At 37.6% G+C, this 26509-nt stretch overlaps 3 protein-coding genes across 3 annotated transcripts; 2 read left to right on the top strand and 1 right to left on the bottom strand.

Annotated features, from left to right (window-relative positions):
- The first annotated feature begins 727 nt into the window (after positions 1-727).
- On the top strand, positions 728-5589 carry xndc1 (xrcc1 N-terminal domain containing 1). Its single transcript, XM_082140910.1, has 9 exons — positions 728-803; positions 1152-1293; positions 1382-1537; positions 1944-2116; positions 2227-2309; positions 2405-2571; positions 2667-2733; positions 4295-4458; positions 4550-5589. Exons 1-9 carry the CDS (start codon positions 744-746, stop codon positions 4786-4788), a joined length of 1251 nt encoding a protein of 416 aa, XP_081997036.1. The 5' UTR covers positions 728-743; the 3' UTR covers positions 4789-5589.
- Positions 5590-5591: 2 nt separating this feature from the next.
- Positions 5592-18318, top strand: trpc2b (transient receptor potential cation channel subfamily C member 2b). Its single transcript, XM_082140879.1, has 13 exons — positions 5592-6126; positions 7082-7774; positions 8438-8647; positions 8739-8903; positions 10116-10290; positions 11735-11935; positions 12027-12189; positions 12296-12388; positions 12626-12818; positions 12903-13030; positions 13796-13871; positions 13969-14089; positions 16121-18318. The coding sequence occupies exons 1-13, from the start codon at positions 6112-6114 to the stop codon at positions 16963-16965; spliced, it is 3078 nt and encodes a 1025-aa protein (XP_081997005.1). The 5' UTR covers positions 5592-6111; the 3' UTR covers positions 16966-18318.
- A 118-nt stretch (positions 18319-18436) lies between these two features.
- rrm1 (ribonucleotide reductase M1 polypeptide) lies at positions 18437-25602 on the bottom strand. Its single transcript, XM_082140882.1, has 19 exons — positions 25399-25602; positions 24711-24799; positions 23868-24045; positions 23670-23770; positions 23504-23563; positions 23373-23412; positions 22596-22758; positions 22309-22450; positions 22135-22218; positions 21894-22055; positions 21313-21392; positions 21033-21234; positions 20769-20918; positions 20466-20687; positions 20306-20382; positions 19321-19456; positions 19141-19236; positions 18876-19064; positions 18437-18794 (listed from the first exon to the last, which is right to left on the bottom strand). Exons 1-19 carry the CDS (start codon positions 25415-25417, stop codon positions 18597-18599), a joined length of 2388 nt encoding a protein of 795 aa, XP_081997008.1. The 5' UTR covers positions 25418-25602; the 3' UTR covers positions 18437-18596.
- Between the last annotated feature and the right edge of the window lie 907 nt (positions 25603-26509).

The raw sequence follows: 26509 nt of genomic DNA, 5'->3' as shown, positions 1-26509 counted from the left end.
GTGATTTTTATTTTTTTTAACATGAAACATTCTTCATTAAAAGGTTAAAAAAGGAATCATTTGTATCTGATTGTTAGTCGACAGACTTAATGGTTTGTCCTGCTCTAGGGTTTAAAGTAGCTTGTTTTTATTGTGTACCAAGCACAGCATAACACCTCTTTTAAGGGGCAGATATACTATATATCTGCAGCTGTCTTCAGCTTTTCCTCAGGACAACTGGGGGAATTCTGAACTCTATCTTACAGACAGAACAGCTGGGCATCGAAGCCAGGATGAGATTACTGTACTGGAGGAAGAACTGGAAATGTGAATAACAATATAGGCCTAGTATAGTGGAAAAACACAAAATATCATGTTATGAGTTTATACACCCTGATTACCTTTAAATATGATACAGAAAATGGATAATAAGAGGGGGATTTTTTTCCAGAAAATTAATTTGAATTTTGGTCAATATAAACTGTTATGATTGTATAGGCCTATCATAACTCAGCTTTTTGTTTTTTTACTGGAACTGGCCACAGTGCAAATCTAGAGTAAAAATTATCTTTGTGATAATTCAGTTGGTTAAATCGATTTTAAATTAATGTATAATTCAAATCATTAAAAAATATAAAGGCCACGAGAGGGCATCATCTGATGTTTTGGCCGAACCGGATGAGGGCGGTGACGCTGTGGGCGGAGTTATTTTGAGTTCAGGCGGGAAAAACGAATACGTGATGACGTACGCTGTGTTACGTTGAATGCTTGTTTTTGCGATGGCTCCCATCAAAATAAAACACATCGTCTCTTTTACATCACAGGTAAATATCTGGTCGAACTTTCATGTATACGGCGAGACAGCAATTAATAAGTACTTGTAATACTGTCTAGCATTTTATAATAACTGTCATGAACAATATCACGTAATGAGGAAGAGTTCATACAGATTCAAATAATTTTATATAAACTAATCACGCAGCTGTCCAGTGAAAATACAGAGATTAAAAAATACATGAATCAAAGTTATTTAATTTCTACTCTTTGAATGTACTTTACATAATGCTTATAAGCATGCTATTGCATGTTATTAATTAATTGTTATGTATGTAATAATGAGTAATGCACGTTATTAAAGTAATAACGCTCTCAATTACATGACCGGATTGCAGGATAGTAAGAATGGAGTGGATAATCTGTGTGATGGCAGTGACAGCAGCAGGCCCTGGTTGTGCAGCGTCCAGGACCGCAGTGGAGTGCTGAGGGTGGAATTACAGATGGAGCGAGCCTCTGCTATAGGATTCATTGATGTTGGTGTGTTTGTTAACAGAAAAATCTTTCTCTATAATCTGATATGTGTTCTTGACATTAATATTCATGGTCTTCCTGTTTGTTTGTAAAGGCAACTGTGGCTCTGCGTTCATTCAGTTTGATGTTGGCCGCTCCTCCTGGTCATTAGACCATCCCTATGTCACCCTGCTGCCCACTGCAACCCTCATGAGTCCAGCGGACTCCAAACAGGGCATTGGCCGCCAAAATGTGCGCATGTTTAAAAAAGGTAAAATGACTACAAATCCCTATATTTCCCTGGTATTTCTCACTTAGGGGGTCACACTTGTAATCCTCGGTGGTCGAATCAGAACAAAGACAATAAGCGCAGCATTTTATAATTAAAAAAATGTTTACATTTAAAAAAAAAAAATATTTCATGGTCCATCATGAAATGATTTTAATCATGTCCACAATTTTCTTTTCTGTTCATATAGCAAGCACCACAAAAGTCACCAAGTTTCATTCCATTTCGATTAAGTAAAAAATTCTAAACATAAAGTTGTTTGGTCTAAAATGACTGAAGAAGACCACCAGAGGGTTAAATTTGTGAACTGTATGCAAGTGCACAAGACTTAACTATGTTCATTGACACTGAAAGATTAAGATAATGTCTTAAATGTCTCCATGTCCAGCTGATTTTCTCCCTCAGGCTGCAAAGGAGAGCTGGGACAGACTGCGAGTCTCCTGCACTCAACCTTTCAACAAACGTTTGCAGTTTGGTCTGTCCTTTCTGCGCATTCGCACCATGGAAGACGAGGCTGAAGGTCCCTCAGTGCAACATGAAGATATTGCTGATGAAAATCTGGTGAGAGGATTCATGAACGTTTTATCACCTTGTGTTTAAACAAATTAGCATTTTCTTATATATCCAGTGTCATAGCAGCCATTACAACTGGGTTCAATTGCGTTTCACAGCACACGCCAGAAAAGATGACATCCGTGATGGAGTGGCTATCCAGCCCTGCTGTCCAAAACACGTTTTTTGGGCGAATCACAGGGTGTGTGAATTAAATGTCTGACACTTACACTTCATTTCAAAACTAGATTTGTAGTTACATGGTAGTCAGAAGGCACTCTGTACTCTCTCTTACAGGAATGACTCCTCAGATGCCCAAAGCCAAAGGAATGCTGGGAGTTTGAGTCGGGCAGAGCGCATGGTCATAGCCGCACACTCTAACAGACGCTCTTTGTCAACATCCCCGTGCAGTACCACATCCAGCACAACACCTCAGCGAGGCGATAATACGAAAACCCCACCAGGCAAGTTATTTGGCCTCCTCTCAGACAAAGCAAAAATAAAGAATGCTTTCAGTGGATCAAGTAAATGTTGTTTCTGTCTATATGGCTACAATCAGGTGAATTTAGGACTTCCACTGACCAAACGAGAACCCCTCAAGAGCAAAGGAGGAAGTCTAAGGCACGGTATGAATTGAGAAAAAAGTACTGGTCAAATATGAAGGACAAACAAATTGTGGTCTTTTTCATTTTTGTTTTTAATAAATGTATACTTAAAATTAAAAATGATCAAAAGTGACATTAAAGACATTAATAATGTTACAAACGATTTCAATTCCAAATAAATGCTGTTGTTTTCAGCTTTGTATTCAACAAAATATCCGGAAAAACATGTACGAGGCTTTCCACAAAAATATTAAGCAGTACAACAGTTTTCAACATTGCTAATAATAAGAAATGTTTCTTGAGCAGCAAATCAGCATATTACAATGATTTCTGAAGGATCATGTGACACTGAATACTGGAGTAATGATGCTGAAAATTCAGCTTTGCATCACAGGAATAAATTACTTTTTAAAATATGTTAAAATAGAAAACAGTTCTTCCACTGAAGCACAAGATGCTCTTGGGAAAATCTCAAATCATGAAGGAGAACATGATCATCAGGTTTGACACAGATTTATGGAGGTTATGCATCTCTAGTGCTCATGTCATTAAAACAAAAGACATACCAAATATACCAAAAGGCATTCTTAAATGAAGATTTTTTTCACTCATTGTTATGCTGATTATGTCATTTGCAAGGAAAATTTCTTAAAGTCCCCCTCTAGTCAATCATTTTTATCCCTGAAAAGTCGTCTTTGATCACCAAAATGGTATATTTACATATTTTTTCCTGTGATTTATTTATTTATTCATGCCTTAATGTAGCTTGAATGCAACTCTATACCTTTGCTTTATTTAGTATACGTGGAGCCATGAATATGCAAATGAGCCCCGCCTCCACTCACTCATACAGAGTCGTCTACAAGTCGATGCATCAGAATCATAATGCGTTTTATATATCGCTCTCTACAACGTCGGACACAAAGTGGTAATTAATATGATTAGCCTTTTGCTTGACTACATTATCAAACAGCTAATAATGTGTTGCTAATGTTACACAAACCATGTCAGACAGTTGCCTTCTAAAAATCAGTATCCTTACAAACGCTTTGAACAACTTAGAACATAGTGGAGAAAGGCATATAGTTCATCTTAACATCGTAATATACATCATATACATAATTATAATAACAAATATACCGGGAAAACCTGGCTTCTCATGAGACTTCAGTGCTTCAGAGCGCAGTTAATGATATGCTAAAGCCGGCCCCCTCGTGACGTGATTGGCTACAAGGTAGTTTGTGACGTCAGAAACACCAGCGATTTCAAACCGTGTTTTTGAGACTGTTTTTGGTTCACTGCAGTTTTAAAGGTAAAATACTCAGCAATGGTGTTGACTTATGAATTTGCACACGGTTTGTCTTAAATCATATTAAAAACACCACATAGACATATAAACAACTTTAAAAACTTGATTTTCAATACAGGGGGTTATAAAATGAGAAAAATGCAAAATACACTTTTCACTAGTGGTTCTAGACTCTGAACCCTGTTGTATATTCTTCATATATATATTCTCCATTCTATTTATAATTTGTATAAACCCATACTGTGTATTCTGTATTTAATGGTGGTCATTCAGGCAGAGCCTCATAAACAGTGGCACTCCACTGAAGAGACCCAGACCACATGAACCCACCTCAACAAGCCCACCCAAAAGTACCAGCAGACACAGTCAGAGCCCACAGGACACACAGGAATCTGCCCACCAGAGCTCTCCGGAGACCAGATGTCCTCTTTGTGGAGGTAATGTGATTGTGTACATGCACATTTGGCAGACATTTTGGCTCATAATTTACTCACAAGCTCTTCTTCTTTCTTTCTTTTGCCCATGTAGAATCCTTCAGTCCCGATTATCTGCCTTTCCATGCTTCCGCCTGCCTGGATTGTGATCGAGCGGAGCTCATAGAAGTCAGAGGAACAGAGGTCATGATCTCACAGCACAGTAGCTCTCCTGTTTTTGGCTCTGGCACAGATGAGCATATGGTTCCATGTCCTCTTTGCTCCATCCGATTCCCCCCAGACCGTATCCAGCAGCACGCCAGCACCTGTGGGGATACTGTGTGGCTGAACTGAGAGAAGAGCATTGTGATCTCGGAAGCCTTTTCAAAATAGCAACATGCAAATAGAAATCAGGTATTCCCTTGCTTTCTCTGGCCTTGCCAGTAAACATTGTGTGTCCTACTGGCTTTTGGAGAATACGCATGCCTCCCTAAAAAGACTATTTTTATTGTTTTTATGGAGACAATTATAACAATGGTCATTATGTTTATACTGTGTGTCATGGGGACATTTTAATGTATGAGATGTTGGACTGGCAAACATGTTTGGACTGTAAATATGTTTGTTGTCATATCTGCCATTCACTCTCTTCGTGGTATCAATTAGAATAATAAATGAAAGCATTGATTTTAATTATCAATATATTCTCATAATTGTGAAATATGTCATTTAGAAAGTTTAGATTTTGATGTAATTTTTCTCACTTTTTCAACAACAAAATAAATATATCTTTTTGGATTAAAACTGATATATAAATATTTATACACTACTGTTTAAAAAATGTTGGTCGGTTAGATGTTTTATTGTTTTTAATAAAGTGTCTTATGCTCATCAAGGTTCCACTTATTTGATCAAAATACAGTAAAAAATAGAAGGAATATCGTGAAATATTATTAGAATTTAAAATAACTCTTTTCTACATTAATATATTTTCAGCTGTAATTTATTCCTGTAATGCAAAGCTGAATTTTTCAGCATCATTACTCCAGTCTTCAGAGTCACATGATCCTTCAGAAATCATTCTAATATGCTGATTTGCTGCTCAAGAAACATTTCTTATTATTATCAAGCTTGAAAACTGTTGTGCTGCTTAATATTTTTGTGGAAAGTTCAAAAGAAGTGTTTATTTGAAATAAGAAATTAAAGATTTATATTACAATAATTTCTCTAATAAATTTTCAAACAGCTGTCCTGAAACGCTCTCACACTGACCCTGTGTCATGGGGCCATCCTTATTGTTGAGCCCTGATGTTTCCAGAGGTGTTGAAAGGAGGAAGTGCACTGATGGGGGAGTGGAAATTTAGAAGTCCTTAGTGAGCTCTAATGGGATGCAACATAGTGTTACAGTTGCATTTTTAATTGGCCGTGTCCTTCGGGGAATTATACCTGTTATTTGGTTCGTTCACAATGAAATCATTCAGCCGTGTGTTGACTCCTCAGTGGTGGCAAACCAGTGTGAACTTAATCACTCTCTTCAGATCAGAATTAGAGCCTCATAAAACAGCGTTACTAACTGGCTTTTGAAGCTGCTTTGTTTGTTTTTTATATACGGTGGACATGAGAGACATCCATTGATACAAGCCCACTGTAATATTTATTTCCCAGGTGTGTCTGAAGATGGAAAACCTCACGGTAAGAAATAAAAAATTGTTCATTGTGAGAAATTATTTTGTGAGTTTATTCAGTTAAGCATGTGTCAAAGTCTTTGGAAATTGTATCTGTTATATAGAAGTTTAGGTTATGTGACTATCTGACCATTTTATTTACACGTAAATTTTCCTGACTGTTTTTATGACATGCAAAATTATATATACGGTATACAAAATATATACAGCAGTTTGAATGAGTTTGTGTATATCTATATACATTGGAAAAATACTATTTTACATTTTTATAATTTATTAAAATTATCCCATTCTATTGCAAATTCTATTATCAGCATAATAATGTCCCTATAATTAAATTCTAGATGTTTCAACAACTGAATGTTTTCAGGTTTAACACTTTTTATTGCCAGTAAATATACGTGACTTCTCTAGTCATCGTTTTCTAGACTTTTCCCGGTCCAGAAATCACTTTTAAAATTGCCTTCTATATTCAGATTTTCAAGATCATGAGAATCATTTTGATTAAATTAATAATAAATTAGCAAATTAAAATAAGAAATGTCAGCTAGCATCTTGATTTGTGTATTTTTTAGCTATTTTGTCTTATTTTAAAGCTTGTTTTGTCTTGTTTGAAATAATTTTAAGCCATCTTGTGGCCCCTTGGTCAGTCTCAGCTCCCTTTTTGAGAAGAGAACTACTATCCTAAAGTCCTAAAACTTGAGTTTGAATCCCACATTTTCAGTATGGACTCTTGGACATTTGTGCCACACTATATCTTTTTTAAATGAGCATTTAATGTGACATTGCATAGTAATGCTTTAGTTTTTAGAAAATTAAACTGACAGTGTTTGAAGCAGTGAAATAGTAGAAGAACAGACAGACGTCTAGACCTCCGTGAAACAGAATCTCGCATTTCAGTTTGACAGATTGCGTTACCATGTATTAAAATGTGTTTTTTTTTTTATCTCCCCTTTGAATAGCCAGAACAATGGCGCGAGATTGTGAACAAGAAGTTTCGCTTCCCTCCAGAGCTCCTCGGCGCCATCCGAGAGAGGAACATAAACATGGTCTCTTCGCTGCTGAAGACGGGTGACGGCATCATCCGTCAGCTGGACGACTCCGAGGACAGGCTATGGAGAGAAGCGCTGAACTTGTCCATCCGACTGGGCAATGAGGACACCATGGACACCCTTCTCCAAGGGATCAAGTTTGACTTCCGGCAGATCCACGAAGCTCTTCTGGTGGCCGTGGACACCAACCAACCTCGTGTGGTCAAGCGCCTCCTGGACCGGCTGGATCTAGAGAAGGGAAACAAGATGGATGTGCGTTCTTTCGCCATGGCCATTTTTGACCACTCCATTGATGATTCCCAGTTTGCCCCTGGAGTGACACCATTGACTCTGGCCTGTCAGAAGGATCTGTATGAAATTGTAGCAATGCTCAATCAGAAAGGTCACGAAATTCCTTGGCCTCATAAAATCTCATGCGCATGTCTGGAGTGCAGTAATGGACGGCAATACGATTTGCTCAAGTTCTCGTTGTCCCGTATCAACACCTACCGAGGTATTGCCAGCCGTGCTTACCTGTCCATCACCACAGAAGATGCCATGCTCAGCGCCTTCCGACTCAGCCGGGATCTCCGCAAGCTGTCTATGAAGGAACCTGAGTTTAAGGTTGAGTAAAGCAGGGCTTGTGTTTTTCCAGGAGGTTTTTAGATATTTTTCATTGTAGTAGAAGTTGATAAATCCTACATGGATAATATTTACAAACTGAAATTAGAATATATTATATAAAACATTCCATAATCTGATCAATAATGTGACTCTCATTTCCATTCATTTATTCAAATATACATAAAAAAAGGGACTTTGATGATCAGCTTTAATTGTCTGTATTAAAATTGATTTTGATATTTTTTTTAAGTAGAATAAAGTCTAAAAATGTTTGGGTGATACAACTGCCTTGATATCATAATGAAGAAAGAAGCCTCTTTAATATATATATATATCTTTTTCTTTTTTAAGTATATTAAAATAGAAAACCATTATTTTAAATTGTAATAATATTTCACAATATTACTGCTCTTTTCTGTTTTTTTTTTATCAAATAAATGCAGGCTTGTAATGACATTCTTAAAGTTATTACTTTTTAACTTTCTCTTGAAAATGATATAAACGTTTTTCAAAACCATATGAAACCAATATGAATACAAAGAATACATTTTTAAGAAATTAGTACCTGTGTCTTGAAAGATTTTCATTCTCTTTATAGTGGTCACTCTTGTATTTGTACAATGGCATATTTTTCACAACCACTGTCTCCTTTGCTTCATACAGCCTCAGTATCTTAGCCTCGAGCAGGTGTGCCAGGAATTTACAGTGGAGCTGCTTGGAATGTGCCGGAACCAAAGCGAGGTCACCACCGTCCTGAACAGCTGTGGGAATCAGGATGAGGACAGCGAGGACGAGCTGGACCAGCAGGCCTTTGAGGAGGGCATTCCAAACCTTGCTCGCTTGAGGCTTGCCGTCAACTACAATCAAAAACAAGTAGGAGCTTTAACACCTCTGAGCAAGAAAAAACTGCATTGATATTTATCCATGTATTTGGCTAACCATTGGCTTCTTGTTTGTTCTGCAGTTTGTAGCCCACCCCATCTGCCAGCAGGTGCTCTCCTCCATCTGGTGTGGGAACCTTTCAGGTTGGAGGGGCAGCAGAACGGCGTGGAAGCTTCTGGTGTCTTTGGGTATCTTCCTGACCATGCCTATCCTTTGCCTAATCTACTGGATCGCACCAAAGTCAAAGGTTTGCCAAATATTGAAATATTCTAATAAAATATTATTTTTGTTGCTTGTTAAATTTACATATCTAAAATGAGTTAAAGCATTTTGTTTCCACTAAATGTATTTGTGTCAAATCTACTTAAATATGTAAAATTGAAGTTTACTGAATTTTTTGAGTTCGGACTACCTAAATCTTTTTTGTAGCATTAACTGAAACTGGGCAGTAGATTTTTTGCTTCCAGCATGATTTGAAAATGGCTGGATCAGAGAGTAAATGTTGAAAATAAAGGTGCAACCCAATTCACGTACTTATGCAGAATTCTATGCCGTTTTGTAGTATAAATAGTGCGAGGAGTGGGTACACTCGGAAACTTCAGAAAAGGAAAAGTGCACTTTAAATACCCGGATAATGCACTTAATTAACCGAAAAACGGAGTGTGTAATGTTAGACACTTCATGCCAATGTTGAATGACAAAATAACCTTATAGAATTAATACACTACATGATTGAGTACATAGTGCATAAGTACATAGTGTATAAGTGCATAGTGTATACGTGCAAAGTGTATAGTGCGTCATTTGGGACACAACTTAAGTGTTTTTTGTGTGTTTTTGAGTAGTGAAAGACCTGTTAGTGTTTAATGTCCAGTGTCATTTAAAAGAGTTTCTATTATGTTGGTTTTTGTGGTTAGCTTTGTACCGAAGAGTAGATTGTGTGGTTAGGTTGTCAGTGGCTACAGGAATTAATAGCGTACGTTGATCCACACAATGAGTAATAGCTGTAGTTCTTGTTTATTGCAAATGTTTGTTGCGCTAGCAACAAAGGCTATTTTAAATGTAAAATAACAACCAAAAGTTATAAGTAATTAATTGTGTTATGTATTGACAAATGTTAGGTAGACTTAACCTAATTTCTTTTTGTGTGTCATAGCTGTTAGATTTAGGTAGTTGTTACTCAACAAATGGGATCAAATCTATCCAAACAAACTGAGAAATTGTTACCTAGTTGTATTGAGTAGATGCAATATAGTGAAGAGACTTTCATCTATCCATCTATCCATTCTCCAAAACGCTTGTCCTACAGGGTCACTAGGATGCTGGATTCTATCCCAGCGTCTCGGGCTGAAGGCAGGGAAACACCCTGGACAGATGGCTAGTCCATCACAGGACTATTCTAACAGGCTTTTTCGACTAACATGTAAACCATGTTGTGGTCTAATGTTTGTCTTCTCAGATGGGGAAGACTATAAAGATCCCAGTGATTAAATTCCTCCTCCATTCGGCTTCATATATGTGGTTCCTGATCACGCTACTGGGGGAATCCATTGCCATGGAGGTGTATCGGGACAGCTTTGCCTCTCGTCAGCACACCATCCTGCACAGCTCTTTCCACATGGTCTGGGTGGTTGGTAGGTCCCAGGAAACACACTTCTCGAAAAATGCTTATGAGAAATTGATTGGAATACAGTACTAGATTCATTTTTATGCAAGATCTTCAACTTAATTTTTGAGCATTACACATGAAATGTTTACAAAACATTTATTCAAAATGTATACAAAAATACAATAAAATGCAATGTATACATACAATGATAATAAGCATATGCTCATAGTTGAAATTTCTGTATTCAAAAACAACGAAACCAGCCGAAAGGCCGTTGAACGTCCGCGCCAAATACTGAAAAAGTGTGTAGATAAAAATTACTATGGTGTGTAAGCTCAAAAAACATCAAAGTTCAACAAGGAGTAGAGCTCGCACACATTATAGTGGAACATTTCTTAGAAAAATACAGAGACAGACCTATTTACTTTTATCTTAATTTTTTTTACCACATTACATCCAATAAAGTTAACTCAAAAAGTTAATTAAAAAAAATACATATACCTGAATAGCATAAAAACTATGAGTATACACTAACATTCATAAGTATACCAGACTGCGCAAAAAACACAAACATTTGCATAAAGTTAAAAAATGTAAGAGTGATACAACTGTTGATATCATAATAAAAAAAAGTGTAATAAAAAAGTAAAAAAAACGATTAAAAGTATTAGGCATGATATTTTATTTTTACTGTATTTCTAAGGAAAAAAAAGATCTGAATAAAGCTGGTTATTAATATTTATTAAATTGTGTCCTCCAAATCAAAGTCATATGGTCCAACCATCATGCAGAAACATGCAGGAAAAGAAACATAAAAGAAAATTATTATTGACAAGATCAATAAATCTTTTTAAAGGGATAGTTCACTCAAAAATGTAAATTCTGTCATTAATTACTCACCCTCATGCCGTTCCAAACCTGTAAGACTTTCGTTCGTCTTCGAAACACAAATGAAGATATTTTGAATGAAATCTGAGAGCTTTCTGTCCCTCCATTGACAGCCTAGATATCTTAAAACTAATCCATATGAATCAAGCGGTTTATCTTTCAAATTTTCTTTACGATCTCTTTATGAACCTTTTGAAGTGTGAAAGTGGTAGTTGCGTAGACTGTCAATGGAGGGACAGAAATCTCTCAGATTTCATAAAAAGATCTTCATTTGTGTTTCAAAGATGAACAAAAGTCTCATGGGTTTGGAACGACACAAGAGTGAGTAATTAATGACCGAATTTTCATTTTTGGGTGACCCTTTAAGTCAAGGTTAGTTCAGGTTGTAAAATGTCATGTGGTGTGACTTCCCCCCAAAATAATCTTTTTCTTTTTGATATACTGTATATTTGAAAACCATTTTGATTAAGATGTGTACACTCACTTGTAAAGTAAATATAGTTCTGCATTTATATTGCTGCAGGGTCATTTTTTGAGCATTACAAAACAACAATTTAGTAATCATTAATCATTTAAAACAGGTTTCTTCTGGTTCGAGTGTAAGGAGGTTTGGATCGAGGGCTTGAGGTCTTACTTCCTGGACTGGTGGAACTGTCTGGATGTGATGGTTCTCAGCATGTACCTGGCTTCATTCGCCCTGAGAGTGGTCATCATGCTCAAGGTCCACTTCCTCTGCCAGTTACCCGACAACCAGGATGAGTGTGTCTACTTCAGCAACACTTGTGAGAGAAAATACTTTATTAAGCATCACAATTTAGCCTTCAATATGGCATCTGACTGGCTTACTGCAGTAACGTATTTGTGGCTTTACAGTGCGTGATCAGTGGCATCAGGAGGATCCCCAGTTCATCGCTGAGGTGCTGTTTGCAGTGACCAGCATGCTGAGTTTCACTCGCTTGGCCTACATCCTGCCAGCACACGAGTCTCTAGGTACCCTGCAGATCTCCATTGGAAAGATGATTGACGACATGATGAGGTATTCGGCTGCGACAAGACCTTGTCATGTTGATTATAAAGAATAATAGTATCTTGAGAAGCACATTCTGGTGCTCTTTGTTCAAGATGCTTCTTTTTCTCTCCAGATTTATGTTCATTTTGGTGATCATTGGAACCGCCTTCCTGTGTGGCATCAACAATGTCTATGTCCCATTTACCATCTCCCCTAATCTTGGAAGGTATTTCCCAGCTAACACAAATATGTTCTTAGAACATTTTGCTAATAAGTTAATAATACCAGATAATTGAACGAAGGTTCTATTAACTTTACTAGAGGAATGCTTGTTTATAGCTTTGAAAGAACCTTGCATGAACATTAGCTTCAAGTTCTGAGCAGCTGCAGAAATCGAATCAATGAGCAGAATTTTGAGATAATCTTCCAAATGGAACGACGCCACATCTATTTTCATTCACAGATTAAATGAAACCTTCAGCTTCCTCTTCTGGACAATGTTTGGTATGGCCGACCAGACCTATGTGGACATGCCTGAGTTTGTTTTGGCTGAGTTTGTTGGCAGAATCCTTTATGGCATCTACACCCTGATCATTGTCATTGTCCTTCTAAACATGCTCATTGCCATGATCACCAACTCTTTTCAGAAAATTGAGGTAAACTGGAGGAACTGACCCTGATGTAACGTGTACAGTAAAAATGCAGGCTTGGTGTTTGACTTAAACTGTTCATCCCTGTAGGATGATGCTGATGTTGAGTGGAAATTTGCCCGTTCAAAGCTCTACCTGACTTACTTCAGAGAAGGACTGACTATGCCTGTCCCCTTCAACATCATCCCCTCTCCAAAGGCCGCTTTCTATCTTTTAAGGTTGCTCATTTTCTTATTTGATTGAGTCCATTATTAAGGACTAGGAGTTCCACTTATAAAATGTATATTAAAGTTTTTATATTAAATAAAAAAAAACTTATATTCCACAATAAAATAAAAGAATCAGCACAAGGACACACATTTTTTTTAAATTTAAACTTAAATTTAAAAGTTGCATCTAAAATAATTTAATGTATTATTTTTTTAGTTTCACTTAAAAAAAACACATTATAAAATGCATTAAATAAACTTTGAAATATTTCTATTTATTCATCATTTTAAAAAGTGATTTATTAATGTACTATTTATTATTATTATATTTAACTACATGTAAAATACAACAATTAAATCAACAGCTATTTGTTAATCTGAAAAGGGGTTTTTTAATGTATTATTTATTATTATATATAACTAAATTTAAAATACGTTATTTAAAGCTATTTACAGTATGTCAAATTTGGGAAAAAAAGTGATTAATTAATTGTTACATTTAACTTTTAAACCATTCATTAAATAAATGGCTTTTTAAATGCCACTATTTATTAGTCAAGTGATAGATTTATTTGCATTTTTTAAATGATAAATTAATAAACTGATAATTTATTCCATTATTTTATTTTTAAGTGGCACTTTTTTAAGTATTTCAAACAAATTGATATTTTATTCCATTATTTTATTTTCAAGTGGCACTTTTTAAGTGTTTATTTTAAACAAATCGTAATCGTATTCATTTTAATCCTAGTGTTTTTTCCCTTTATATTTAAGAGGAATTTTCAGACGGATCTGCTGCTGCTGCTTCAACTGTAACTCTACTCAAGACTATCCTCCGCTCACGTCTATGGTACTCTTTTCTTTCAAGATTAGAAAATACATTACTGTGCAGCATGTTGAATAAAACCCAAGCTTCCATTTGCTTTGTTTGAAATGCAACACTGAAGATGCCCCCTGACGCAGGCTCAGGAGAGACCCGGATTCCCTACAGACAGCAGGTCATTCGTGCTCTGGTTCAGCGCTATATCGAATCTGCCAGGAGAGAGTTTGAAGAAGCCAAACGCAAAGGTAAGACAAGGTGTTTTTAAATCTGTTCATCATGTTTTGTTATTGACCCCATCCATTGGATCGGATTAGTTTAGTCTGTTAGTTGTCTCTATGCTAGTGTACTTGTAAAATGTACTTTTAGCACACATTTTTAATGTACCAACTTCTCCATATATTGATAATTCATCTTGACCGCAGGGCCATGCAGTTTTTTGATCCAATCAATTGCTCTCTTGTAGTTGGTACCCCCCCAGTACCAACTACAACTGACTAAGGGGCCGTTTACACAACACCATTTTCAACTAAAAATGGAAAACATTTAATGCGTTTTGGCATTTAATGCGTTTCATTTACACGACAACAGCATTCTGGAGGCCTGAAAATGCAAACTTTTTGAAAATGGGTTTAAAAGTGCAAGTTCCTGAAAATGATACTGTTATCGTCTCCGTGTAAACTACAAAAACCGTGAAATCGTGAACAGGACTTTATGCATTAGTTATTATAGTTACTCTGTGCTAGCTACGTTAAACTGCATTGTATGTCTTTCGTTTATTTATATTATATTCATTTTGCATTACTAAGACATTAAAGGGATATTTCACCGCTGGAAAGATGAATGTGTATTTAAATTGGGTCATTTATGTAGTAGAAATGTGAAATTATTTTAGAAGTTGGTGCCTTCTAGACTGAGAAAAGCCAGAATTTTTTTTTTGGCTCATGTGGATGAAAGACAACAACTCCCAGAATGCACTTGCTTCGCTGCTCTACGAGGCCACTCCCAAGCCACGCCTACCAGTTACAGAGGGCAGTATCGGAAGAAATGATACAACTAGGCTACTAGTTGACTCGAAACTATTTTATCGTGAGATCCAGCCAGCAGCCATGTCACCCTGTAGCCCAAGACTGGTTGCCCACTGAAGCTAAGCAGGGCTGAGCCTGGTTAGTACCTGGATGGGAGACCTCCTGAGAAAACCAGGTTGCTACTGGAAGAGGTGTTAGTGAGGCCAGCAGGGGGTGCTCACCCTGTGGTCTGTGTGGGTCCTAACACCCCAGTGTAGTGATGGGGACACTATACTGCCAAAAGAGCACCGTCCTTCGGATGAGACGTTAAACCGAGGTCCTGACTCTCTGTGGTCATTAAAAATCCCAGGATGTCTTTCGAAAGAGTAGGGGTGTAACCCCAGCATCCTGGCCAAATTTGCCCCTTGGCCTCTGTCCATCATGGCCTCCTAATCATCCTCATATACTGATTGGCTTCATCACTGTCTCCTCTCCACCAGTAAGCTGGTGTGTGGTGGGCGTTCTGGCGCAATATGGCTGCCGTCGCATCATCCAAGTGGATGCTGCACATTGGTGGTGGTTGAGGAGATTCCCCCCTTCCATGTAAAGCGCTTTGAGTGCCGAGAAAAGCGCTATATAAATGTAATGAATTATTATTATTATTATCCCACCCCCTATGGGCGGGTTGAAAACATGCGGAACGAGCTCCTACTACTGGCTGTAGACTCTAGCCTCTGGCCAAAAAATTAAGTTTTTTTTTCCAGACACAAATACAGAAATCTCTGGTCTCAGGGGGACATGAGGGAGGGAAGCATGGTCATTCGAAAATACTACCGGGTTTCTACTGATTCAAAGCTTAATGCTAATCGGTGAAGTAACCCCTTTAAGAATAGTCAATAATAGTTATTAAACAGAAATATTAGGAGATAATTAATGAACTATGTTTTACAGGTGAAACGGCCACTATTTTGAGTATTTACGCATTATATTGCAGCCGTCAGGTGGTATGAAGCTCTCAAAAGATTCAGTTTACAAAAGTAAATATGAGCCGTACAAAGATGTGAAAGTATTTACAAAGTTGAAATCTAATAATCACGGTAATTCCGACATGACCCCGAAACAGGAAACACATTAACACTGGAAATAAAACTGCTCTCTGAAAGTTTTGAATGTGGTTTTTGTTTTATTTTAAGTAATCTTGAGGCCCCTTTGGAAGTTTGCTGAGGCCATGCATTGAAAATGCTGAAATGATCTGGAATGTCTTTCTTGTAGATGTTGGGAACAGGATCACAGAGCTGAGTAAAGTGATCAGCCAGCTACACTCAGAAATGAAACAGATTCACACGGACATGTTTGACTACTCAGACCACTCCAAAGCGGACCCATCAGGAGGCTCTTCTTTCCTGGGGAAGTACATCATCGGAGCCAAAAACAACTTCAAGGGCTTCAACAGCGACGAGAGAAAGACTGCTCCTGTGCATGAGGAACACTATGCACCATTACACCATGAAGAACAAGCGGAGACTGTAGAAGAGAAGCGTGAAGAGACTGTAGACGTGCAGGAGTCACCGACCACTGACACAGAGGCAGACGGGAAGTCAAATGAAGAGCAAAGCAGTGAGACAGGAACTGATGAGGTCATCGAGATTAGCATGGAGGAGGAGGGTGCTGAGAAGAATACAGATACAGAGAATACAAGTGAGACAGTCATAGATGTAGAGTCCCATTCAGACGTAGAGAGTGAAGCCAGTGGAAAAAGAGAAGATGAGGCGATGACAGAGAAAGCCAAAGATAATATAGAGGAATTGAATACAGATGAGGCAACAGGAGGATCAGATCTAAATGAAGCTGAGACAGAGGGAAACGGAGAGGTTGAGGAAAACAATGGAACGACAGAAGATATTAATGTGGATGTAGTTGAAGTCGTCAATGAGGGCATTAAGTTTGACATGAGCCAGACAAGCCTAGTGAGTCTTTTAGCAAAGAGGATTGAGGAAAAGCTAGAGAAGAATTTCACTTTCAGTGGAAACAAAGCTTCATCTCCAGCCGGCAGCGATGACTCCCAAGACACTGGTTTTGGTTCTCAAGAATTTGAACCCTCAGCTAGTAGCCCTTAATGACGGCAATCCGTTTTTCTAAGATTAGTTCAAAACAACTAGCTCGTGAGAGCCATAAACCTAGTTTGAAAGCATTGTTTCAGTTTTTTTTAAGATAATAAAATGCTTTGTTACAGTGGCAACAGAAAGTATTTGGACACATTTGTCACTGAAAATGTCTTAATGTTAGGGTTACATTTGAAAACAATTTATGCTAGTGCGTTTAGCTTTTCTCAAAAGTAACTTTTAGTGAACGAAATCCGTTCACACAGGTGTAGTTCATCACATTATCTACGAACATTTTCATTTTACTGCCAGGAAGTACGTTTAGTTTAGAACAAAACAATTTTTTTTTAAATCATTTTAAAGGTTGTTTCACTTGTTCTGCTGTACTGGTCAAAAGTTTGGGGTCTGTAAGATTTTTTATTTATTTTTTTAAAGAAATGTATACATTTAGTCAGCAATGATGCATTAAATTGATCAAAAGTGACAGTAAAATCAATTGCAACGTTACACAAACATAATTTTACATAAACAAATATATTACAACTTTCTGTCCATCAAAGAATCCGGGAAAAAGTATCAGTTTCCACAAAAATATTAAGCAGCACAACTGTTTTCATCACTGATCATAAGAAATGTTTCTTGAGCCTCAAATCAGCATATTAGAATAATTTCTTAAGGATCATGTGACACTGAAGACTGGAGTAATTGCCAGCACAATAATAAATGACATTTTAAAATATAAATAGAAAACCATTCTTTTAAATTGTAGTATTACTGTTTTTCTTTTTTTTTAATGAATGCAATCTGGGTGACCATAAGAGACTTCTTTCAAAACTCACAATGACCTCAAACTTTTTAAAGTGACAAATATTTTTTGGTGCCACTGGATATATATACTGTATATATAATGTACTCTGAGAGGCATTCTGGCTTCTTGGTCTTTGAAATTAAAATATTTTATTTCTGTCATTAAAATAAACAATAAATCTCCCTTGAAGTACAGTAATTGCTTTAATATAAATGTATGTAAATGAATCTCAAAACCCTGAATCCGTACATGCAGCCATAGTTCGAGAGGTGCACGAGAACACATTTATAACCCCAGAGACCTCATGCACATGTTGCAGCTTGTTCAACACCTGCTGTTTGTGACACAGCTGCTTCTCCCATGAGGCCTCCATGACTATTCATTACCCAGTCACCTGCAGCCTCAGACCCTCCCCAAGCACCTCTACTGGAACGTCACACCTGTTCCCATAACCATACGAATATATGACCAGTTACTTCACTAAGGGTAATGCTGGTGGAATTACATCAGGCAACAAAATCATCAACTAGTGTTCAAATGTACGTAAAAAAAAAAAATTATCAAGACTTTTTCAGCATTTTATTTGATCAAAGCTAAACAAAACAAACATTACACTATAAATTACCAGGATCATATTCAAAATGGCTCCAAAACCTCTTTTCATAAATCCGAACAAAGTTTGATCTTACCAAAATTCTTTATTGTTATTGTACACAGATGGAAAAGTATATTATTATTCATATTAATTATTCTCTATGCCCATTATAAAAGGTTTAATACTGTACAAGAGGCAAATTGTTAACCATGCTAATGATCCTCGCTGACAGCAGAGTTCAGTTTATGAACCGCACATCACACACTCGTCCCGGTTCTCCAGCGAGCACACCATAGCGGCTATGTTGCGTTCTCTTTCTCTGGCTTCCTCCTCACTGCTCGTACTTTTCTGCGTCTCCTTCAGTTTCTCTTTGTTCAGAGTGAACTGGATGGGATTGGCAGCTGGTTTAGTTCTCAGGTAGTACATTCCTGTTTTAAGACCCTGTGGAGAGAAGGAGACGTACTATTTATCGATCAACTCTTAATTCCTAAACTTCCAAGGCTCATGAAGTATCTAGTTTACCTGCTTCCAGCCGTAGAAGTGCATGCTGGTCAGTTTGCCATAGTTGGGTTCAGCAATGTGAATGTTGAGGGACTGGCTCTGGTCAATGAAGGCTCCTCGATCTGCAGCCATCTTTAAGATAGTCTTTTGAGAGATCTCCCACACCGTCTTATACAGCTCCTTCAGGTCATCTGGTATTGTGGGAATGCTCTGCAAAAAGGAGGACATTTAGAAAGTGATAAAGCGAAAAACAAAAAAGTAATCTGAATTGGAAATGCCAACTAACCTGGATGGATCCGTTCTGAGCAATTAGCTGGTTTTTCATTTCCTCGTTCCAGAGTCCTCTTTCTGTGAGGTCTTTGAGAAGATGTGGGTTCACGATCTAGAGGTAAACGAAACCCACTAGTTAATGATGTACAAAGACATCAGTTTATCTTGCAAACGGTCACTGTAACGCCAAGCCCACCTGAAACTCTCCAGACAGAACTCTGCGTGTGTAGATGTTGCTGGTGTAGGGCTCGATTGACTCGTTGTTGCCCAGGATCTGAGCTGTGGAAGCAGTGGGCATGGGAGCCAGCAGCAGACTGTTACGCACACCATGCCTAGGGAGAAAAACAATAATAAATATGTGCATATCTATATTTATAAATATTAGGGCTGCCCCCGACTAAAGATTTTTCTAGTCGACTAGTCATTCATGCAAGCCATTAGTCGACTAATCACACATTTCATTCGTTAAATACTGAGAATACTAAAATAAAATGAGCGTTTCATACATAGGTGTAATATAGCCTATTCCAGATAAATATTGCCCTGAAGCACCAGCAAAAGTAATGATTATGAATATGTCTGGGAAAAAATAGCAAGGAGATATTTTAAGTATTTATTAATTATAATCATTTACGAAATATTGACGATGCTGACTCGCTATCTCCGCAGTATAGTGGTATTATCTAATTAAACATGCACTCATTTGTATTAATTTCCTGAACATTGGATCAGGTTCAAAATGGTTTCATTTTGTTGACATTAGAGTTAAAGGATTTTAAAGAAGGGATTTTGGATTTATCTTTTCAATCATTCCATAAATGAGAAAATACTGTCAGAGCCAAAAGACAAAATATATTCAAAAAATATTTAAAAAAAATCAGGCAAATGATATATGAACAAATCCACCAGTTAAACCTTTACAATATAGATAGGAATTAAGCTGTAAAAATTAAACAAGTTTGAAATAACATTATAAAAAGCCAAATATCCCAAAATCTTAATTTACCAGTGCATGAAAAAGCTTTTGCATTAAATGTATCCATATATTTTTTTTAATAAATTCAAATTATTATTACTTAAATATAATAATTTTAAACATTTTCCAGTGACAGATTTTTTAATTCCCTGACATTTCCAGGTTGTCTAGGATTTTTTTGGATTATGAATAAGCAATTACTAACTTTGCGATCTTCTCCTTGAGTGCCGCCCAGTCCCACAGGTCTGTAGGTGTCTTCTCCCACATATCATACTGCAGGATCTGTGAAATCACACCAGGAACAATTAGAGCTCTAGAAATCTCAACTAATATCAGATTTCCTTAAACTATAACATCTAACTTACGCCCTTGCTCACAGGAGACCCAGGGTAGGTTTCATACGGTCCAAGCTCCGCAGCCAGCTCATAGCTGGACTCCAAGGCAGCGTAATAGATGGTCTCAAAGATCTGTGTGTTGAGGAGTTGAGCCTCTGCGCTCTCGAAGGGGAAGCGCATGAGAATGAAGGCGTCAGCCAGACCCTGAACACCAATACCGATGGGCCTGTGGCGCATGTTGGAGTTCTCTGCCTGTCGATTGAGAGAGACGATCAAACTCTGCAGCGATTACAATAATGCAGGATGGCTAAAACAGAATAAACAGCACTTCACCTCTTTCACTGGGTAGTAGTTAATATCGATGATTTTGTTCAGGTTCCTCACAATGACCTTTGTAACAGAGGCCAACTTCTTGAAGTCAAACGTTCGCTCTGAGGTGACGTACATGTTAAGTGCAATGGATGCCAGGTTGCAGACAGCCACCTACAAGAGAGTTTGGTTCTTCATGAATGCACTTTCCAATAGAGTCAACATGTCATGTGACTGACAGTAAGCTATATTATAATACTTTGTATAGGTATTCTGCACTCGCCCTACCTCATCGTGACTGGTGTACTCCACTATCTCTGTGCACAGGTTACTGGATTTGATGGTGCCCAGGTTCTGGTGGTTGCTCTTGCGGTTGCAGGCGTCCTTGTAAAGCATGTAGGGTGTGCCGGTCTCTGTCTGAGACTCAATGATGGCATGCCACACCTGCTGAGCTTTCACCACACGCTTAGCTTTGCCCTCCTGCTCATAACTAAAACAAAAGATCACTGAATGATTAATAAACAATGACTTTCATAGTTTTACAGTAGTAGAATTAATATTTTCACACCTTGTGTAGAGCTTCTCAAATTCCTCTCCCCAGCACTCATCCAGCCCAGGACAGTCATTGGGGCACATCAGAGACCAGTCCTACATGGGATGGGAGGAGCCACATATGAGTTTTTGTTCTTAAAATGAAGCATTTGAACTAAATTGGATAGTTTATATATTGGTTTTGTATACATAAACAACCATTCAAAAAATTTGGGATCTGTAAAATTTTGTAATGTTTTAGAGAGAAGTCTCGTGTTCACCAAGGCTGCATTTATTAATTAAAAATGCAGTAAAACATTAATATTGTGAAGTATTACAGCATTACAAAAGACGTTTTCTATTTTTATAGATTTTCAACAAATTTCTGTGATGGTAAAGCTAATTTTTTAGCATCATTAGTGTCACATGATCCTTCAAAAAGCATTCCAATTTGCTGCGTAAGTCAAGAAACTTCTTAATGTTGAAAAAGGTTGTGCTGCTTAATATTAGTGGAAACAATATTTTTTTTCTCCAGGATTCTTTGATGAATAGAAAGATATGAAGACATCTATGTTTTAGATATATCAAATAATGTATTTAAGTTTAAAGTGTGCTCACCCCATTGGTCTCCACTCTCTTCATGAACAGATCAGGGATCCAGAGGGCGTAAAACAGATCTCTAGCTCTCTGTTCCTCTTTTCCAGTATTCTTTTTGAGCTCTAGGAAGTCAAAAATGTCAAAATGCCAGGGCTCCAGGTACATGGCAAAAGCTCCTGGTCTCTGAGTGAAGAGGACAGAAAACATCAGTAATTGAAGCCAAACTTAACCCCCCTTAATTATCACACGTAAAATGCCTTACCTTATTTCCTCCTTGGTCCACATAGCGAGCTGTGTTGTTGTAGACACGAAGCATAGGAACCAGGCCATTTGAGTTGCCATTTGTCTAAATGACAAAAGACATTAAGTAAACCCAACTGCTTAATTTGAAAGTACCATGGGAATGAATCTAAAGCAGAGGATGAAGAAAGCTCACCCCTGCGATGTAGCTGCCAGTGGCTCTAATGCAGCTCACTGCCACCCCGATACCTCCGGCAGACTTAGAGATGAGGGCACACTGCTTCAGTGTGTCATAGATCCCATCAATACTGTCATCTTTCATAGCAAGCAGGAAGCAACTAGACATTTGACAAAAGGAAGTTGCTTGTATTACGCATACAGTAGTCTACGGACTTTGCAAACAGCAAATAGGAAAACATTTGTTTTGAAAAACTGCCCCCTTGTGTCTGATTGCTGTATAGTGACTGTTTTCCTGGTGCTCACCTGGAGAGCTGTGGCCGGTTGGTGCCAGCGTTAAAGAGTGTAGGAGAAGCATGAGTGAACCACTTCTCAGACAGCAGGTTGTAGGTTTCAATAGCGGCTGCAATGTCCTCCTTATGGATGCCCACGGACACTCTCATCAGCATGTGCTGTGGGCGCTCAGCGACTGAAAACAGAAGTGGTCACGGTGTCACAGGAACATTTTCTATTCAGGTCAGTCTCTTTGTTCTTCTTCACCTCACTTTCATTTCCTTAATTTAAAAAATGCAATCTACCACTTCTTATTTTGGTCTTTTCTTTACGGTTTTCTATTTTTTCCCTGTTCTCTCCATTAGGGCTGTGCCGGTAAATTTGACAACCGCAACATGGTGGCCAAGTAGCACCAGCTTTAATACGCCAAAACACTTTTTCAGTATGTGAATGCTGTTTTACGTGACCATTATGACAAGTGAAGCACAAAGAAATAAAAGGTTAGCAATTAAATGTTACAGCGCAGCCACAGAAACATTTGGATTCATGCAGAATGAGAGAGGTACACGAGCCCATACATTTAAGCCAGTAGGGCATTGTTTCACTGACGGATGCATGTATGTATGTATGTATGTATGTATGTATAGAGATAGATAGATCCCCCCCCAACCCCCAACCACTGCCAGTAGTTGGTCCATTACCACCACGGTGGTAAAAAAAAAAAAACTGCCACCATCACAGCCCTACTTCTCCATTTCCTGTCATCATTTGACCATTTTATTTGCATACAGTGGATTTCATTTAACTAACCCTTTCCATTGATCTTCAGCAGATACGAGCGCTCCAATGTCTAAAAGAAATGTTAAAGAATGAGATTAACACCACAAAATGACTTTCAGGCAAGCATTAGTGTTTATTTTTTTTACATATTCTCTCATTACCTTGAAGCCAAAGAAGTTGTAAGAGAAATCACGGTCAAATATGATGGCTGAGTTGAGGCGCTATGGAAATAAGGAAAAAACACATTAATTACAAATACTTAACCCAAAATGTGACTAAAAAAAAGAAAGAAAAAAAAAGTAAGAGAAACGTGCATATCATACTTACATCTTTGTTGGCCAAAACAATATCAAGGGTTTCTTTTGAAATCATAGGCGAGTGGCGGCTGTTCAGGGGATTCACATAGTTGTAGAGGTCCTCCATAACATCTATGATTGGAGGCAAGCAAGCAAATTAAAGGTATTAATTCATTATAGATTGTGAAGTGCCACATTGACATGAAACGGGTGATACATGGGCACTCACCACTGAAGACCTTCTTAGTTTCTTTGTGCAGGTTGGACACAGCGATGCGGGCTGCTAGGATGGCATAGTCAGGGTGTTTGGTGGTGAGGGTGGCAGTGATCTCAGCAGCCAGGGTGTCCAGCTCTACTGTGGTCACGCCACTGTAAAGGCCCTGAATCACCTTCATTGTGATCTGAGTCTGCAAAGCAAAACCATGCAACTTAGGGTCAGAGCTTTACATTTAGTTTCTTGGAAGATGCTTTTTTAATAAAATGACTTAAGGAAGACCTAGAGAGAACAGGATGTTATGCAAGTTTCTAAGCATTATGTTTGAGGGTGGCCAGGACAGACTGTTTAAATTTTACAAGGGCGTTGGCTCTTCTAACAGAAGTTGGAAGTGGCCTGTTATGAATGTATTGTTTGATGAATGGCTAAGGCCTGGTTTCACAGACAGGGCTTAGATAAAGCCAGAATTAGGTCTCAGTTTAATTAGGTCATCCAAGAAGCTTTTATAAACATGCCTTAGAAAAAGGTTCCTTGCACAGGGAAAATCATATTTGGGGGCCGCAGCATCTAAAACAGGGATGGCCAACTTCGGTCCTGGAGGGCCACTGTCCTACAGAGTTTAGCTCCAACCCTTAAAGAAATTAAATAAATCACCTGCCTGTAATTTTCTAGTAATCCTGAGGACCTTGATTAGCTTGTTCAGGTGTGTTTGATTAGGGTTGAAGCTCTGTAGGACAGTGACCAGGACCGAAGTTGCCCATACCTGATCTAAAAGATTGAAAACCCCTGGACTAGGCAATGGTTGACCATGCAAAGGGTGTAAAATTTAAGATGTTTTGAAGCATTTTCATAACTTACAGGATCGACAAATTCAGAGTTGAGTCCATAGCAAAGTTTCTGGATGCGTGATGTGATTTTGTCGAACATAACACGCTCCTGGCGCCCATCTGAGACAAGAAAAACAAAAACATCAGATAAATAAAAATGACCCATTTAAAAAGTAAAATATAATAACACCCATAATAAAGAATACATGGACATGATATGAACAGCAAATAAAGACATGAAATGTGCATAAAAATATGCTGCTCGTGAGTGTGGCATAACAACTTTAAGCTAGTATAACCTGTAACGTCACGATTATGTATTTTTAGCATTACAAGTTATGACCTAGTTAATAAAGCGGTTGGCGCCAACTTTGAGTGAACAAAGAGAACAGCTAGTCGGCTGCCAATATAAACAAATATTCTCAAAAATTAAGTTATGTAGTTGGAAAAGTCAATATAATAACACACAGGGAATAATTCTGCGACCTTATCCAATACTTCAAATGAACTCAACAGATTTACATTCTTCTCTTTACGTGTAGACATTGCAACACGATAAAGGTCAATAAATGTTTGTTTTGTAGACTTGCCATCATTGTAGTTTTGATAAGAACAATACAGAAATAGTAGTTACACTTATATTAGCCTTAAAATTTTAATTTTTTTTGACTATATATATCGCAAATGAACATGTACTTGAAGGATGAGTGGGACTTTACCTCGCTTGATCACGTGCATGATTAAGGTCTCTGGTAGAGAGCACAGCCCCCCAAAAAAGAAAAAATACACAAATAGTAGCTGTTATTTGTGGATAAAGTGTTGTTCTGCTGGCCGGCCTCTCAGCTGCTCCTGCAGACAGTTGTTATGAACAAGTGCTGAGCGCGAAACACGAACCCGCCAGAACGTTCTTCGTCACCTTCCGGAACAAGAATCTTAGCCAATGGGCTTTCGCTCCTTCTTCTTCGTCGTCATCAAATTTATTAGACAACGGAAAAGAGTGATGTAACATTACATTATTATCGTTAGCTTACATAAAAAAAGTATCGATACAAATTTGAAACATCATATAACTTACCAGCTGACATTGTACTTAAGTTAAAGTACAGACACTCAAAAATTTTACTAATTTAAAAGTCTACCTAGCAGAAATACTTCTTAAAAATGTATACATATTTAATTAGCCTTAAGTATTTAAAAGTAAAAAATTAAATACTTTTGTCTCCTCACTTTAGTATTTATTTTTTTAATTATTGAGGAAAGATTTAAGGCATTATGACGTGTACTTTTAAGCCTACATGAAATTGTAAGAGTAGAAAGTATAAAGTATAACTATTCGTTTTATTCCCCAGTTTAAAAAAACAACAACAGTTTTTATGGAATATTGCAGTATTTATTATAAATGATTCATCCACGCAAATCATATTTAAAATTTAAATTTAAAGTGCCCTCTTAATCTTTAATCAAAATAACTTCCTCTCCTTCTTGCAGCGTTAGCTTTTCTCTGATGGCACGAGGGCGGGACAACCTGTCACTCACATGACATCACAGCAATAGCAAACCACATCGATCCAACAATTAAATCAATTCCCGATGGACAAAATCAAGTCCCGTCATACATTTTTGTTCTAGTTGGAGAAGCTGTTTCACTCAGATATGTTTTAATAGATCGCAGCTTCCATTTCAAGACACCCTCTATAATGAATGAACATGCTGTAAAAATACAACTGTTGTCCAATGGGGTAGCCTACACTGGTTGCTTGAAAAGAAAGTATTTTCATTCTGTACAAAACAAAATACACATATGGATAAAATAACTGGGGCACACCTCTT

This window comes from Leuciscus leuciscus, assembly GCF_965113295.1.
Source record: "Leuciscus leuciscus genome assembly, chromosome: 16".
Classification (NCBI taxonomy): domain Eukaryota; kingdom Metazoa; phylum Chordata; class Actinopteri; order Cypriniformes; family Leuciscidae; genus Leuciscus; species Leuciscus leuciscus.
This window is presented reverse-complemented; position numbering and strand designations above follow the sequence as displayed.